Genomic DNA, 14,660 nt, shown 5'->3' with positions numbered 1-14,660 from the left:
GGCACTCAATCGCCAAGAATGAGTTCCATGGTGATGAAAACATAAAACCAATGTAGGCCACTATCCTAAAGGTCATTAAATGAGTCAACTGGGAATTAGTTGACAGGATGTTGCAAAACATTTTTCATACTATCCTAACACTAATAGATTTTCACCGGTACCATATTTCATAAAGTTTAATACAGGATTTACAACACTATGAGATCAACATCTGTATCAAGTTTCATCAAATTTGACGTTGCATTTGTGGATATCACTCTAATTAGGAAAGATCATTACATATGCAATTACAAATTAATTAAAATGACACTGATAAATGTCTTTTTCAATGTTAAAGCAATGTGAGCTTAGCATGTGTACAGTTTCATGAAATTTGATGCAGTATTTCTTGACATATCAGCCTAATATGAAAGTTCAATAATTGACATGATACTGCTACATGACATGAAACAAATTGACGAGCATGTATGAAATATGTCAATGTCCTTGTACCACCTTTGAATGATACTGGTGGAAATATGTCTGAGTTATGGCTCAATATATGAGAAAATCGTAACAAGATCGCCGCCACGCAGCGATATTTGATCTTACTGTTTAAAAAATCACATGTATATGTATGACATAAGTCAATGTCCAGTTACAAACTTTGAATAAAATCAGTTGAGACTTGCCAGAGTCATGGCTCTCGACATGAAAAAAACCATAACAAAATTGCCACCATGTGGCCATATCGAGAAACAAACAAAGTACATATTTATATTGAAGTACATATGTATACTACGGTATAAGTCAATGTCCTTGTACCAACTTTAAATAAATTTGCTTGATACATGTCTGAGTTATGGTTCAGGACATGGAAAATCGTAAAAAAAATGGCCACAAGGCAGCCATATTGGATCGTATCACAAAACAAATCAATGTGCATATGTATGACATAGGTCAATGTCCTTGTACCAACTTTGAATAAAATCGGTTGAGATATGCCTGAATTATGGCTCTGTACACGAAAAAATCATAACAAAATGGCTGCACAGCAGCCATATTGGATCGCATCACAAAACAAATCAATGTGCATATATATGACATAGGTCAATGTCCTTGTACCAACTTTGAATAAAATCGGTTGAGATATGCCTGAGTTATGGCTCTGTACATGAAAAAATTGAAACAAAATGGCCGCCTGGCAGCCATATTGGATCGTATCACAAAACAAATTGACGTGCATATATATGACATAGGTCAATGTGCTTGTACCAACTTTGAATAAATCAAATCAGTTGAGATATGCCTGACTTATGGCTCTGTACATGGAAAATCGAAACAAAATGGCGCCTGGCGGCCATATATGGATCGTATCACAAAACAAATCGACATGCATATATATGACATAGGTCAATGTCCTTGTACCAACTTTGAATAAAATCGGTTGAGATATGCCTGAGTTATGGCTCTGTACATGAAAAAATCAAAACAAAATGGCCGCCTGGCGGCCATATTGGATCGTATCACAAAAAAAATCGACATGCATATATATGACATTGGTCATTGTCCTTGTACCAACTTTGAATAAACTCGGTTGAAACATGCCTGAGTTATGGCTCTGTACATGAAAAAATCGTAATAAAATGGCCGTCTGGCGGCCATATTGGATCGTATGCAAAATAAATCGATGTGCATCTGTAGGTCATAGTGCTATGCCTTTGTGCCAAGTTTGAACAAAATTGGTTCAGCAGTGTCTGAGAAACTGTTGATGACGGACGGACGGACGGACGGACGGACGGACGGACGCACACGGACGGGACCCAATCTATAAGTCCCCGCCGGACTTCGTCCGCGGGGACTAATAAGATCCAGTGTCTCTATAAAGTATGATCAATATAGTTTATTTCCCATCTAGTTGATTAAAATGAACTAGTGTAGTTTTAAGGAATATAGGAATTCCAACCCAAACATGCAAAATGACATTAAAAATGTGATTCAGAAAGAAATAATACATAAGTCAAATAACTTATTATATTTAATCAGTATTGACACTTAGTTTCTCACTGACAATGATCAATCAAAACGTGGCTCTCATCTGTGAAGAGCCAATCACATAAAAATATGAAATTTTGAAATCCCATCCACATATTCACATTCCATACAATAAAGACTGCTGTTCTGTCCCCACCCTAGGAAACAACCACAGAGTAAAGTTGTGAAAAAATATTTGAAACACTACTAGAAAAACATCACTAAGTAGGTGCTTTTCACAAATTTTATCAATAATTGATGAAAGAAAATAAATCACCATGTATCAAGAATTTTCAGTAAAAGCCCTGGCATGCACATAAGGCGTGAAAATCCACTCTTGAGAACTAGCTCTAATCTTTCCACAGATGAGCAATGTTGTCCATTTCAGAAAAAATACAAACTAGGACACTTCTGTGAACATTTTATCTTCTAAGAATTGTATTCTACCTTTGATAACAAAACTTAAGTTACATTTGAAAACTAAAATGAAGGCAGTATGGTCAACCATTTGATTTTGTAAAGAAGCAACTACCTTTACACTCTCACCACAATGGTTTGGTCCAAACCAATTGTTAGCAATGACGATAGTGGACCTGTTTACAGAGAATTGGGGGTGAACAGGTTGAGGAGGTTCATTCAAAACTGAAAGACAGCTCATTTATTTTACTCTGAACTTTTTGTTTCTTTTTTGCCAACTATTTTGAATTGACACTGTATTTTCACAATCATGGTAGGGTAGTGTACAAATTTCACTTCTGAAAATCAAATGTTTGACCAATATCATGAAATATAAACTAGTTACTACTGTACAAGGGAATGTCTTTGAAATGTTATTGTCTTGTCTTCAGTGCATTTACCAGCCTGAAATGGAAAATATAAATATAAACTGACAGTTAGTATTGTCCAGATTTTCACTTTATTCTCTGGATGTGGTTCAATAACCTAGCAATTACAACAGGTGTTTTCTATCTGACAACATTGATATTTACAACCTTTCTCTTGTTATATAAGGCTGGAAGATTCTGGGTAAAAACCATACTTGTTGCTGATAATTGATGTGATATGGCAGACAACTTACATCTACTTGATGACCATGCCATTATGTGTCAAACAAGGGCCTTTTACACCTGTGAAAACACCTTCCTTCACTAATTTAGTAATTATTCTGATCACGTTTAACTATCTCTGTTTAGGAGTGTTTGTACCAATTTTTACTTGAGAAGTTGAGTCTTCGGTCATAGTATTGTAGAGAAACTATTAAAAACTGTCAACATTTCACGTATGGATAGTGTAGTACATGTCACATCACAAGACAAGGTCAGGACAACATTGACATTGACTTACCACTCCATAGCATCGTCAAGGCCTTCTCCTTTTGTTGCTGATGTTTTAAAAATCTGCCATTTTCTTGTTTTGATTGCTGGAAGTCCAAGAGCATTGGCTACTTCAGACGGTGACATTGCATTTTCCAAATCTTGTTTGTTTGCAAAAACTACCAATATTGCCTTTTTAAGTTCTTCTTCCTGTGAAAGAAAGTGACAAGATTTTCCTTTTTTTTTCTTGAGAAACAGCTTTGCCAGGTCCAACTAAATGGAAACTTACTAGAACACTCAATGGAACTTGTAGTTGAAAATTATCAGTTACAAATGAAATATTATCTGATACCAGCGTTGGAAACTACCGCCCGTCCTCCCGTCCGAGACGGGTAACTTTTCAGTCGGACGGGAGGAAAATTCTACTTCCACGTCCGTGTGTCGGGCTCTCGATAGTAGCCCATACGGCATACCCAGTAATCTCATCGATCAGCTGCTTATAAAGGAATATAAAGGAAAATGAGGGCAATTCCACACATCGGCTCTACCAAGATTGTTCAGTATTACGATATGGTGAATAAAAGGATCATTGCATTTATTTTGTGTGGAATACATGGCGAGACACCGGTGAATCGATAGTGCTTTGACCCTAGTCATGTGATCTGGGTCCCCGGTAAACCGGTTTGTTGATTGAGTGATTCGTCTTAACGGTGTTTCGGAACCAAAAATGGGGTTCCTTCATCAGTCGCTCTCTTGTTTTGTATCCCATCCGCTTGGTTGTGTGATGAAGTCATCTTCGTCCTCGAAGAGGAGAAGCCAGATTCGTTATTGAGAGAGTTAGCCACTATTGACTGACTCTATAATGAGCGATCCGGTGTGTGGTGTCAATTATAATTAACATGACCCAGCATCGACCGGAGTTTCTGGACGCTTATAAGGATTTTTGTTTTAGGGCATATTTTGAGCGTTGCTAGTGCTCGTTATGTTAACAGTAAATGTTGTACTAATCTGTCAACGATTAGTTTGTTTTAGGCATTTAAATCGATTATCCGAACTTTTAGTTTTGTGTCAATTTTTCATGGACTTTGTAATAGCTTTCGGGTCAATATTGGTGCCTGCTTTCCGGTGTTTGAAAAGCATGTTGTGAAGGGCTGTTTCGAGAAATAAATCTTGTTTCTCTGTGTTTAGCCATTCCCAGGTTTCATGGTTTCGTTAACAATATTTTCTGTAAACTGCCTTTGAAATCGGTTTGGTCTGAGGAGAGTATTGGTTTATTTAATTCATGCCGCCAACTATGATTACTTATATGGCAACTCTCTCAATTTTTGATTTTCTTTGCCAGATGATGTTTTCTGTATTACTCAGCAATCTTTTCAGTTTGGTTGATTGTAGTACCAATTCGATGACAGATTGCATCTTGGTTTTATACGATAAGTTGTGGCATGAAATGGAGACAAATTAAAAAAAAATTCAGTTTCCCCATTGGGGCATATATGGGGCAGATGCTGCAGTCATTTGTAGCAGGACAGGGACTGGACTCTGATTATGAATCAGACTTTTCTGATCTCCTGGAAAGTGATGTTGGTAGTGACACTGACTTGATGTAATCTGTGCTTGACTCATGTCAGCACTGATTTCATCAAGGAGACCATGCACAGATCCATGATGAAATGTCCAGTACTCGGTTATCAACACAATGTATCAGAGTGTTATCAGCATTGTTATTGTAGAAATTTTGTATTCAAGTCCGGATTAGAATTCATTTCAAACAGTGGAATTCAGAACAGTTTGTTTGTAAGATCACAGTTAATACTCATGTTGAAAATAAAGTTGTTTACAGTTTGAAGTACGTAATGGTTTTGTGTTTTTTGAATGAATGGATTTGTCAAAAATTCAGGACAGGCAACTTTCTGGCAGGACAGGCAAGTTTTGAAAGTTACCAGTCCTGATGTCTGGCAAATATTTTGGCCCAGTTTCCAACACTGCTGATACATCATCCACACAATGCCTATTTGATATCATTGTCTACTTTTGAATGTTAAAATTACACTGTATATGATTCAATTGCTCTGAACTTTAATTTGACAACATTTACAGAAGTGTTCCATGCAGAGAAAGGATTCCTTTTTGACCTGGGGTTCTCTCGATAGAAAACCATTCATACAGGACAAGTGCTGTTCTGATCCAAGTATAAGTTCTACCAATGTCTGTTTAAGGCGATATCGAAGGATTCAACTTGCTAAGCAACGGTTGCTAAGGGTAATTCCTAAAATCAATCAAAATGCAAAGTTGTCATGGTTGTCTTTGCATAATAAAGATTTACGGAACCATACAATTCCAAAGATGCAGGTTTGTCAGGCGATTGGTCAGTGACGTCACACATATACAAATTTTCACAGCTCTATTTTAAAACGTTTCAGCTCCTAAAAATTTCACCAAATTTTCCAAAATTTCAGAATGTAACACATGAGATACCTGTTTAGAGCCCTAGCATGAATTAGGTTATCTGTTTGAGTACAAACAATTTTTGAACAGGAAAATATCTACTGTGTCATTTTGTGAAATTTGTAGGGTTTAACGGCGACATCTCATAAACAGTCCGGAAGTTTAGAAACACACGCTTATCTATGTTCTCATGTATGACTTCAATAACCCAACCAAAAGTCAGCTAAATAGGTTCACAATTGAGAGAGTTGAAAGATTTTGGGCATTTTAAAATATTCAGATCTAAAATCCATAGAAAACAACAGAATGGTAAGATTTTGCAGGTGCAAAAGTGCGGGTTTGGAAGTTGACGGCGATAGCAACCAACGCGCGCTTTGAATCCTTCCGTATCACCTTAAAATAAATTTGTGGTTGGCATACTTGTGACCTTTGAACTTAACTGTGATATACTAGTAATTGATGGGGTTACTTGTAGATAAATGCACAACTCTGTGCAGTTTTAGCTGAACTTTCAATGGTGAGGTTGATACTACAGACAGCTTTACCAATACACTGTACAGTGTTGGCTACTAAGTACCAGCATTGATGATGGCTGGGACTGGCTCCATACTAACATTTCATGAATATTTACAAGACTCACCTCAAGCATTGCTACTAATTCTGACTTAGAAATACCAATTCTGTCTCTATCACAACTATCAACTACATAGATTATAGCATCTGTATTAGAGTAGTAACACCTCCAGTATGGCCTGAAAGAAAGTAAATGACAGTCAGCAAACATGATACATTGTTGTGGGATCATGGATACACACATTTTTGTCATGATGTCCTTACATGACAGTTACGAGGGAAAGTCTTATAGTAGTGAAGGGTAAAGCCAATTCTCTGATAACTCAGAAAATATGATATTAAACTGTATATTTCTGTATATTTTTTCAACTATTACAAACATTTAGTAAAATCAAGCAAAATTAATGAAACAGAATGTGGTACACAGCAAATGCGGAGAACATATCACGGCAATATTAATGTTGACATAAGGAATTTTCCCTTTATATCATTTGGCACTAACCAAAACAAAGTTGTATTGACACTTCCAAATACATTGAGTACATGAACTCTTCTTCAATGCATGTATTTTCCATTTGAACATAATGAGGTTAGCTATACCTTATACTCGTTTGTCCTCCTAAATCCCAGACTTGAAATTTAAGGTTGTTATATGTGACTGTTTCTACGTTGAATCCAATCGCTGTGAAAACAAACAGAAATTGTGAGACTTTTCTCTAAGTGAACAAAGCAATTTTCACTAATTTCAATCACAAACTTTGCGATGATTTAAGCAAACTCTGCATGGACAACAGATACAGTAATTGTTTGCTGTAAAAATACAAAGAATCAGATGATGTGAGTGAATTTCTAACCATTGCCATACGATGGAAGAATTGTTTGACAACAATGTATATTAGATATGTAAATAACATTGCACAAAAGTTTATGAGAAATCACAATTTTGAGATAAAATATAAGTATTTAGCAGCCAGTACATCAGAGGTAATTTACATAACAATAATTATTTACATATTCTTTTGTTGAAACATTGCAATCTTTTGTATTGTTATTACCATATATATAGAATGTTCCAACATAAATGAAAGATGGTAATAAATTACCAAATAAAGCAATAATTGAATATGATTTTCACCAGCTGGCCCCTCATGTCTTGTTTGATTACAAAATCTATCAACAGCTGTTGATGTAACAGCCACCATGCTAGCAGGGAAATTGAGGTTCTTACATGCATACACATGGTGATATTCACCACAAAGAAGCTGCAAATTTTCTTTCAAATACTATAGTTAGTCTCTCTGTGTTTCAAAGGTAGTTGCTCATTGACTGTTTCATATACTGGTTACAACTGCTGTACTTCTGTTATGACCATACAAATGTACATTCTGATTGGAGACTTTGAATACATGTGGGAATTTTGCATGGCTGAATCATGCACCGCTACCACTTGTTAAATTACAAGTAGTAATGCCACAGCTGTTGTGAAATTACAGGTATAATACAAATAAATTTCTGATAAATGTTATTTAAAAAATGATCTTAATATCCTTCCACTTTGTTACAATTAAAGTATAGATTACTGGTGCAATATATCCATCATGACAGATTGTTGATAAGGAGTCTAATGGTTGAACTATCAATTGTTTAAAATGTTCAGTCATTCAGTTGCTTTTGCAGAACTAAATTTTACTGCTTACTGTAGCTCAGAAATAGAAGTGTTAAGGTGATTTTAACATGTGGAAAGAAGTATATCCCTACAGTGAATGTGAGAGTTAGCAGTCTTTCATTCTGTATCATAGGCAAAACTTTTTGTTCAGGATGAAGCATACAAAGAGTATGTAAGGTACATGCAGAATGTGCCTCTGGGACAGATATTTGGACTTTTACAATTCTGTGTTTTGCTCTACCACTTGTAGGGGCTTATTTGAAGCCCTTGGAGTAAAGAAAGTTTTCACTGGCTCAGTTTTGTGAAAATCAGCAATTTTTTTTCACACAGGGATGGTGACCATTTTGAATTTCAAATATTGGTAAACATTTAATAATTTGTTTCTCTAGTCCCAAAATTTGCACGGTGACCCAATTTTTATTCTTGCTTTTCAAAGAGAACGGTTGACAGTTTGCTTGAGGAAAGTTTGAGCAAAAGTTTGAGTCTTTTATTTTTGATGGGTGAATTTCCTTAAATGTAAGTACAAATAAAACTTCTTCCATTAAATGAGAAGATAATATTACTATTATTTTTCCTTTGGACACATTGAAAGCACTCTCATTAACACTAACATTTCAAAGTGTTTCAAGAGGTAGGAAACTGTGAATAACCTGAGAAGAGGACTTAATAAAATATGGTGTATTGTCATCTTGCTTCAAGGTATATAAATTCCAGAACATCACTACTGCATTAATACAGTATAAACAGTTTTGAAAGGATGGCGACTGCATGCATGTCACTTACATGTACCCTAGATTCAGAGATCATCAAGTATCATGCACAAGCTTTAGTAGTCTTGGCAATAGTTAGGAAATCTTGGTAAATGATTGCAACATGTAAGATTTCTACTAAATAATGACTGTGTTGGTAAGAGAGAGTGAGGGAGGGTTGTATATACATCCAAGAAGGGGGGATGGGGGGTGGTCAAGTCCTGGTAACAATGACCAGCTCACCCCTTGAAAATGTCAACTCCCCAGAGAATACAACAGAGATGTTCAAAAATTTAGTAATGGAGAAGTTAATGAAGCATCAAGTTGAAGGTAATTCACTTATAAGCCTTTACTATTATACACCTTGCAGTATTTTTAGGTTTCTATCTCACATTGTCTATGGCTTTCATACTTACTTGGAATGGTTGTGACGACTTCACCGACCTGTAATCTGTATAAAATTGTTGTTTTTCCAGCCCCATCAAGACCCAAGATCAAGATTCGCATTTCTTTTGCCCCAAATAGGCTTGAAAATATACTGGAGAAAAACCCTCCTGTAGATATAAAAACAGTGATAATATCCATGTTAGCATTCAACAATTGATTACAAAAAGCACATGACAAAAGTATCAAAATGCAAAGATAACTGGTATCACATAAATTATCTTGGAACAAAATCAGTTTTGCCCCATGTACTCTATGGATACCATTACATGTGTTGTTCTTAACTTCTGAGTCCCAGAAACCAACAATTCAAGTTGTCAATGAAGCACAGATCTCGACCACCACAACATTAACCATAAAAGTGAGTGTAGTAAAAAAAGACAGCTGAAACCGGAAGCTCAAACTTCAAACTTCTTTTTGATAAAATACTGACATTTCAGCAAGTTACTATATTTTTATAGGTATCACAATGACAGGGTGCATTGTCACATCTTTTGGCATGACAGACAATGGGTTCTCTGTCAGTACATTTGAAGATGGACCATCCCTATGTTTCTGGACAATTCTACTGATATGTTATGAAGTACACAAATTCTCTTGAACAACTTAGAAACTACAAATTAGGTGTTACTGTGTGAATTAGCCAACTCTGTTTTTTAAGGTCTGGAGAACGCTGAATAGGTGTTACACAAAAGCCATAATAGAATACATTTATACTTCAGTTAAAACACAATGACTTTGGTACAGGAAGTAGTCTACCCTGATAACTCTCACTCAGTCAGGTAAATCTGTGCATTGAAGTACAAGAATTCACCACTGTGCTGTGATGATCACAGATTTCATAGTCTTAGGGACCCTCTCAGATTGTCACATAAATTCAAAAAAAGAAACTTCTTATATCAAAACCCCCCTCCCCTAAACTAAAGTTCAAAAGTGCAAAATGTTGATGTCTGCCTGACAATACAATGTAGCATTTTGCTACAGCTACTGAAGAATATGTTCCCCTGACCACATTACATCATCAAGTAATTGATCAAATTTGAGTACTAACCACCGTCACTCTGTCAGCATGATACAAACAAGTTGGAAATAGTTATAGCAAAATTTGTTGGTATGAGTGTGCAGGTTTTGTTTATTTTTACACACAATGTACAGAGAACTTGTAATCATAAAATAAAAGTGCAAAAGTAGAGTTCACTAATTGAATGGAGGTCAAATCCCCTCCCCTCGTAAATGAATGAATTTTGCTTTTTAAATTTATGCGACAATCTGAGATGGTCCCTAAGAAAGCAGCAAGTTTTCTAGTCAAGATCATAGTATTATATCATACCAGTATGTTAACTGTAATCTGATTGGCCGAGACATTAAAATAACCCTGCTATATTCACTATATAGCATGGTCGGAACAGGCACAATTACTAAGCTAGGGAATGAATTTAGCTTTTTAAACTTATGCGACAATCTGAGACAGTCCCTTATGTGTTCATTAATTTCTGTATGACTATTTCAATCATGTCATATTGGGTATATTTCACAAATATATTTCAAATCATTGTGTTATGGTATACAAATATATGTAGCACTCCCTATGCAATTATAGAGCATACAGCGTATCTTTGATCTAGTCATTAGATTACCTAAAATCCTACGTTGCTTTGTAAAAGCTAAATGCATTGCTTTTTTAATTTGTAAATACTGGTGAATACTGATGTCATGTCGTACTGTATCAACCAATGGATCATTCATCTGTGATGTAATGGAGGAGAGACTCCAGAATAAAAATATTGACAGAAGGAATTTTCAAAAATTGGTAGGGACTGATGGTGAGCATTTCTGCAATCAGATAAATATTGCGGTAGTTGTGTGATTCTACCAGTACAACCTTTGCACTGCATCACATACAAATGTATTAGCCAGAAAACATATGGTTTTGACAGGTACTTTGGTGACAAATGAGGGATTCTGACTGATGAATACCTAGCAATGGGTAGATACAGGTTTTGATTTGTGAAGCTGTGATGGCTTTTGTTGTCATTCATTAACTTATACACGGTGCTGATGGAGTTAGATTCAGCTGTGTCATGCAAATGAAGGAAAAAACCTGTCAACAACAGTGCACAATATTCATAGTTTTCAAAATATTGCCATCATCTTATAGAAAGAAATATCCGAATGTTCATACATCTCTGCTGTAATTCATCTCCTGACAATAATCAATACTTTTCAATGGTTGGATGCAGTATGCAGAAGAAATGGATACAGAAGAGCAACTTGGAGGGATAATGGTTTAATTCATTTAATGTAACTATACATGTTAACTGTAAAGCCCCGGTACACAACGCAAGTAAAGATGTATGCAAGAAAAATTGACAGTGAATATCATACAGATGGAAAATTTCACATACTTTTTGAACAGCTTCCATCTTTTCTGTGAATTTAGATTTTTTAACCATTGAAGCAATCAAGATTTCGTAGTTTAACCCTTTTCCTGCCAGACAGTAATAACTGTATTACTTCCCCATCAGCCAAGTCAGTAAAAAGCGGTATTGAGCCAAAACATGACGTATTTTCACCCGCTTGGCTTGGTATGTTATAGCATCTTTTGTCCAAAAAAAATTAAGTTTACAGTATTATGTTTTCAACAGCCTTCAAATGTACAGTATTATGTTAAAATAAATCATATGGAATACGTTAAGTTTCATTAATTTTAATCATCTTGTCCTGGTGGTGAAATATGGACTTGGCAGGAAAAGGGTTAAATAACTAAAACATGTTACTGAAGTAAGTTTTCTTGATAAGTGTCATATTGATTGAAACACATTTGACAGGTTATTGGTTTGTACATGTACCCTGACACAGCATACATGTAGGTGTTGAAAAATTCACTCCACATTACTAGTTCACATACAATGTGCACTAGTAATAAAATTACATATATGTATATTACATATAAGTATAATATATGTATATTACTGTATGTATATATTGTGTATGGACAGATAGATAAATGGATAAATTATTAATAGTGCAAAATTATATTTTTCAAATTCTGATAATTTCATGGATAAAAACCATAAATTTTTGTGACAGTTCATGATGATGATATCAGCACCAACTGTTTCACGACTGTGTAAACATTAAGTATGATTTTAAAATGACTACGTGAACAATGGGAATTTAGTCTGACCAGTCATAACAGAAGGTACAGTACTTATCTCGTATGAACAGTGCATAATCTGAAACAAATTAGTATTTTCATAACATCATTGATTTGATTCACTTCATGTCATATCTTCAATGGAACTGAAGAGTAAGGTCTGATAAACTGTGTTTTTGCATAATGTTGTATTAAAACTAAATAATCACTTTCAAAGTTTGGGGACCTTATGAATGCTTTCCTGGTGACTCCTCAAAATTAGCACAAGTTGAAAATTAAAGCCCTAAATAGCCTAAGTGTAAGTGAACTAGGTAACTTATTTTTACATCTCATGTTTGACCCATTCAAAGCGTTTTGATGTTTTTTCATTGGACATTGGACTGAATAGTATCCTCATAGTGGATGAATTAAAGGTTTTGTAGAATGTGTTAGTGCATTTATTAACCTAATTGATTAACTTGATATATATTGTCAATGTTATTCCCAAAGTCATTTGTCAATACCACAACCACAAATTGAAAACATAGAAAAGTGTTACCAGAGACGTTCATCAAATTACAAACCAATAAAATCATGGACCTGTAGTTGGCCAACTAGACTTTACAACTTTACAATCTTGTGGTCCACAGGAACTTTAGATATTGACAGTGTATCACAACTCTTATTGTAAATGCACATTTTAACATCATATTATTATGTGATTATTGTATTTCAGAGTGTCATATGACTAAAAATAGCACTTACACTATGACCGAATTGACTTATCCAGCTTTTAATAACATGTGTTGCAATGAACTGCGTTAATATCTGTTATACAACATTCACTAATATTGCAATTAATAACTTCATTGGTTAAAGTATAAGCAAACCAATTGTTGTTTCTGTATGAAACCTGACATTTTTGGTACATGAACATTACAATGTACTAAACAGGATGAAGACGTAACCTGTCTTGAACTTGTATGCTCATAGGAGATTTCATTTTGAGCTCCATGCCGGCACCATCTAACAATCAGTATCGGTAACTTCTTCCAGATAAGGTCACTTATTTTGTATATTAGACCTGAGGAGGAAGATATAGTGACTTCATTGTTTAAGGCTTTGCCATTAAACTGTACCTTCCTTGCGTAAGATGAATTGTAGACGTAACAACGTCTAAAGTTGATCCACAGTTATTTGTTGAGTAGCAGTGCAGTGGTACATTTGCACAAGGTTTGGAGAGCATTAACTGGTACATACCATAGGATGGGGCACTTGGAATGTACAGGTTGGAGTAACTAAATATTATCAATACATGTAGTTCCTGTCACGGTCTATACTCCTTGTTGTTGAAAGGTTTGTTTATTTAGGAATGAGTGGAAGATTTGGGCCACAAAACCCTTATATTCTCTGCCTAATATCTAGTGTGACTTTCTAAAACTTAATTGATTTACAAATATTGCACTTCATATGTGATACACTTTACGACGCCTCATCTTAAAATGTGTGTGAAGATTACTCATTCCGCACACACTCGATCCTTTGTGACCATTACACCAAGTAATGAAGGCAACAGGTTTGTTTAATTAAAAACGATGTAAGGAAGGTTACGACGGCGTTTGAATTATATATCATACTACTTCGTTTCTTAAACGAGATTTGTGTCATCGTTTCTGTTCATATACATCGCATTTTGATCTACTATCAAGATATTATTACTACCAGTCTGATTGTACACCGCGTTTACAATTTACAAATACAAATTGGAATTAACAAATCATTCAATATATTTCTTCAGAACTTTACTCGTTCATGGAGTCATTCGAACACCTCTGAAAATGACAACGATTTTTTGGTCAACTTAGGATTCGAAATTTCAATAAAGGTAAAGAATAGGCTCCCGGAGTATCGTGAAATACGTAAAATTAATGGTAAACTCACCCATTTTCAGTATTTTGTTGGAAACTCCAGCGTGTCACTTCTGGGATGAGCTCATCGGAATATACGCATGCGCACAAGAGGATGACGTCCTTAGGGTCAAAGGGAATAGGTCAGGAGATTTCTACAATAACTTCGTACTCGTAGGGGTGCGGTAGCTTAAAAAAAACCCAACGTATTTCACTGTAAATGCAATGGAATATAAAAATGATGGAGTGTATAAATATTCATTAATTGTCGTTCAACTCATTAGATTTACATGTGTTGCTACTAGTTGTTTTAGTCGGTGATGTACAGTTCGCTCATGTATATGTTATACTTTAACGAAGGAATCCTGGTATTTTTACATAAACATTTTCGCAACAAAATGGGATAGAAATTTG

The 14,660-nt window shown here is 35.2% G+C and overlaps 1 protein-coding gene across 1 annotated transcript; it reads right to left on the bottom strand.

Moving 5' to 3' along the window:
• Window positions 1-1,862: 1,862 nt before the first annotated feature.
• LOC139119720 (ADP-ribosylation factor-like protein 1) lies at window positions 1,863-14,416 on the bottom strand. The gene is made up of 6 exons (XM_070683625.1): window positions 14,281-14,416; window positions 9,176-9,313; window positions 6,945-7,026; window positions 6,412-6,523; window positions 3,358-3,536; window positions 1,863-2,874 (listed from the first exon to the last, which is right to left on the bottom strand). Exons 1-6 carry the CDS (start codon window positions 14,282-14,284, stop codon window positions 2,844-2,846), a joined length of 546 nt encoding a protein of 181 aa, XP_070539726.1. The 5' UTR covers window positions 14,285-14,416; the 3' UTR covers window positions 1,863-2,843.
• Window positions 14,417-14,660: the final 244 nt, after the last annotated feature.

This window comes from Ptychodera flava, chromosome 1 (genome assembly GCF_041260155.1).
Source record: "Ptychodera flava strain L36383 chromosome 1, AS_Pfla_20210202, whole genome shotgun sequence".
In the NCBI taxonomy this organism is placed as follows: Eukaryota; Metazoa; Hemichordata; class Enteropneusta; family Ptychoderidae; genus Ptychodera; species Ptychodera flava.
The sequence above is the reverse complement of the archived record's forward strand: the minus strand, read 5'-3'. Positions and strand labels throughout refer to the sequence as shown.

Bases quoted from the DNA above. Each gene is read 5' to 3' on its own strand.
- LOC139119720 (XM_070683625.1), bottom strand. The intron at 7,027-9,175 runs GTAAGTATGAAA...TTGTTTTCACAG, and splicing joins AGTCGTCACAACCATTCCAA to CGATTGGATTCAACGTAGAA. The intron at 2,875-3,357 runs GTAAGTCAATGT...TTTCCATTTCAG, and splicing joins CTTGACGATGCTATGGAGTG to GCTGGTAAATGCACTGAAGA.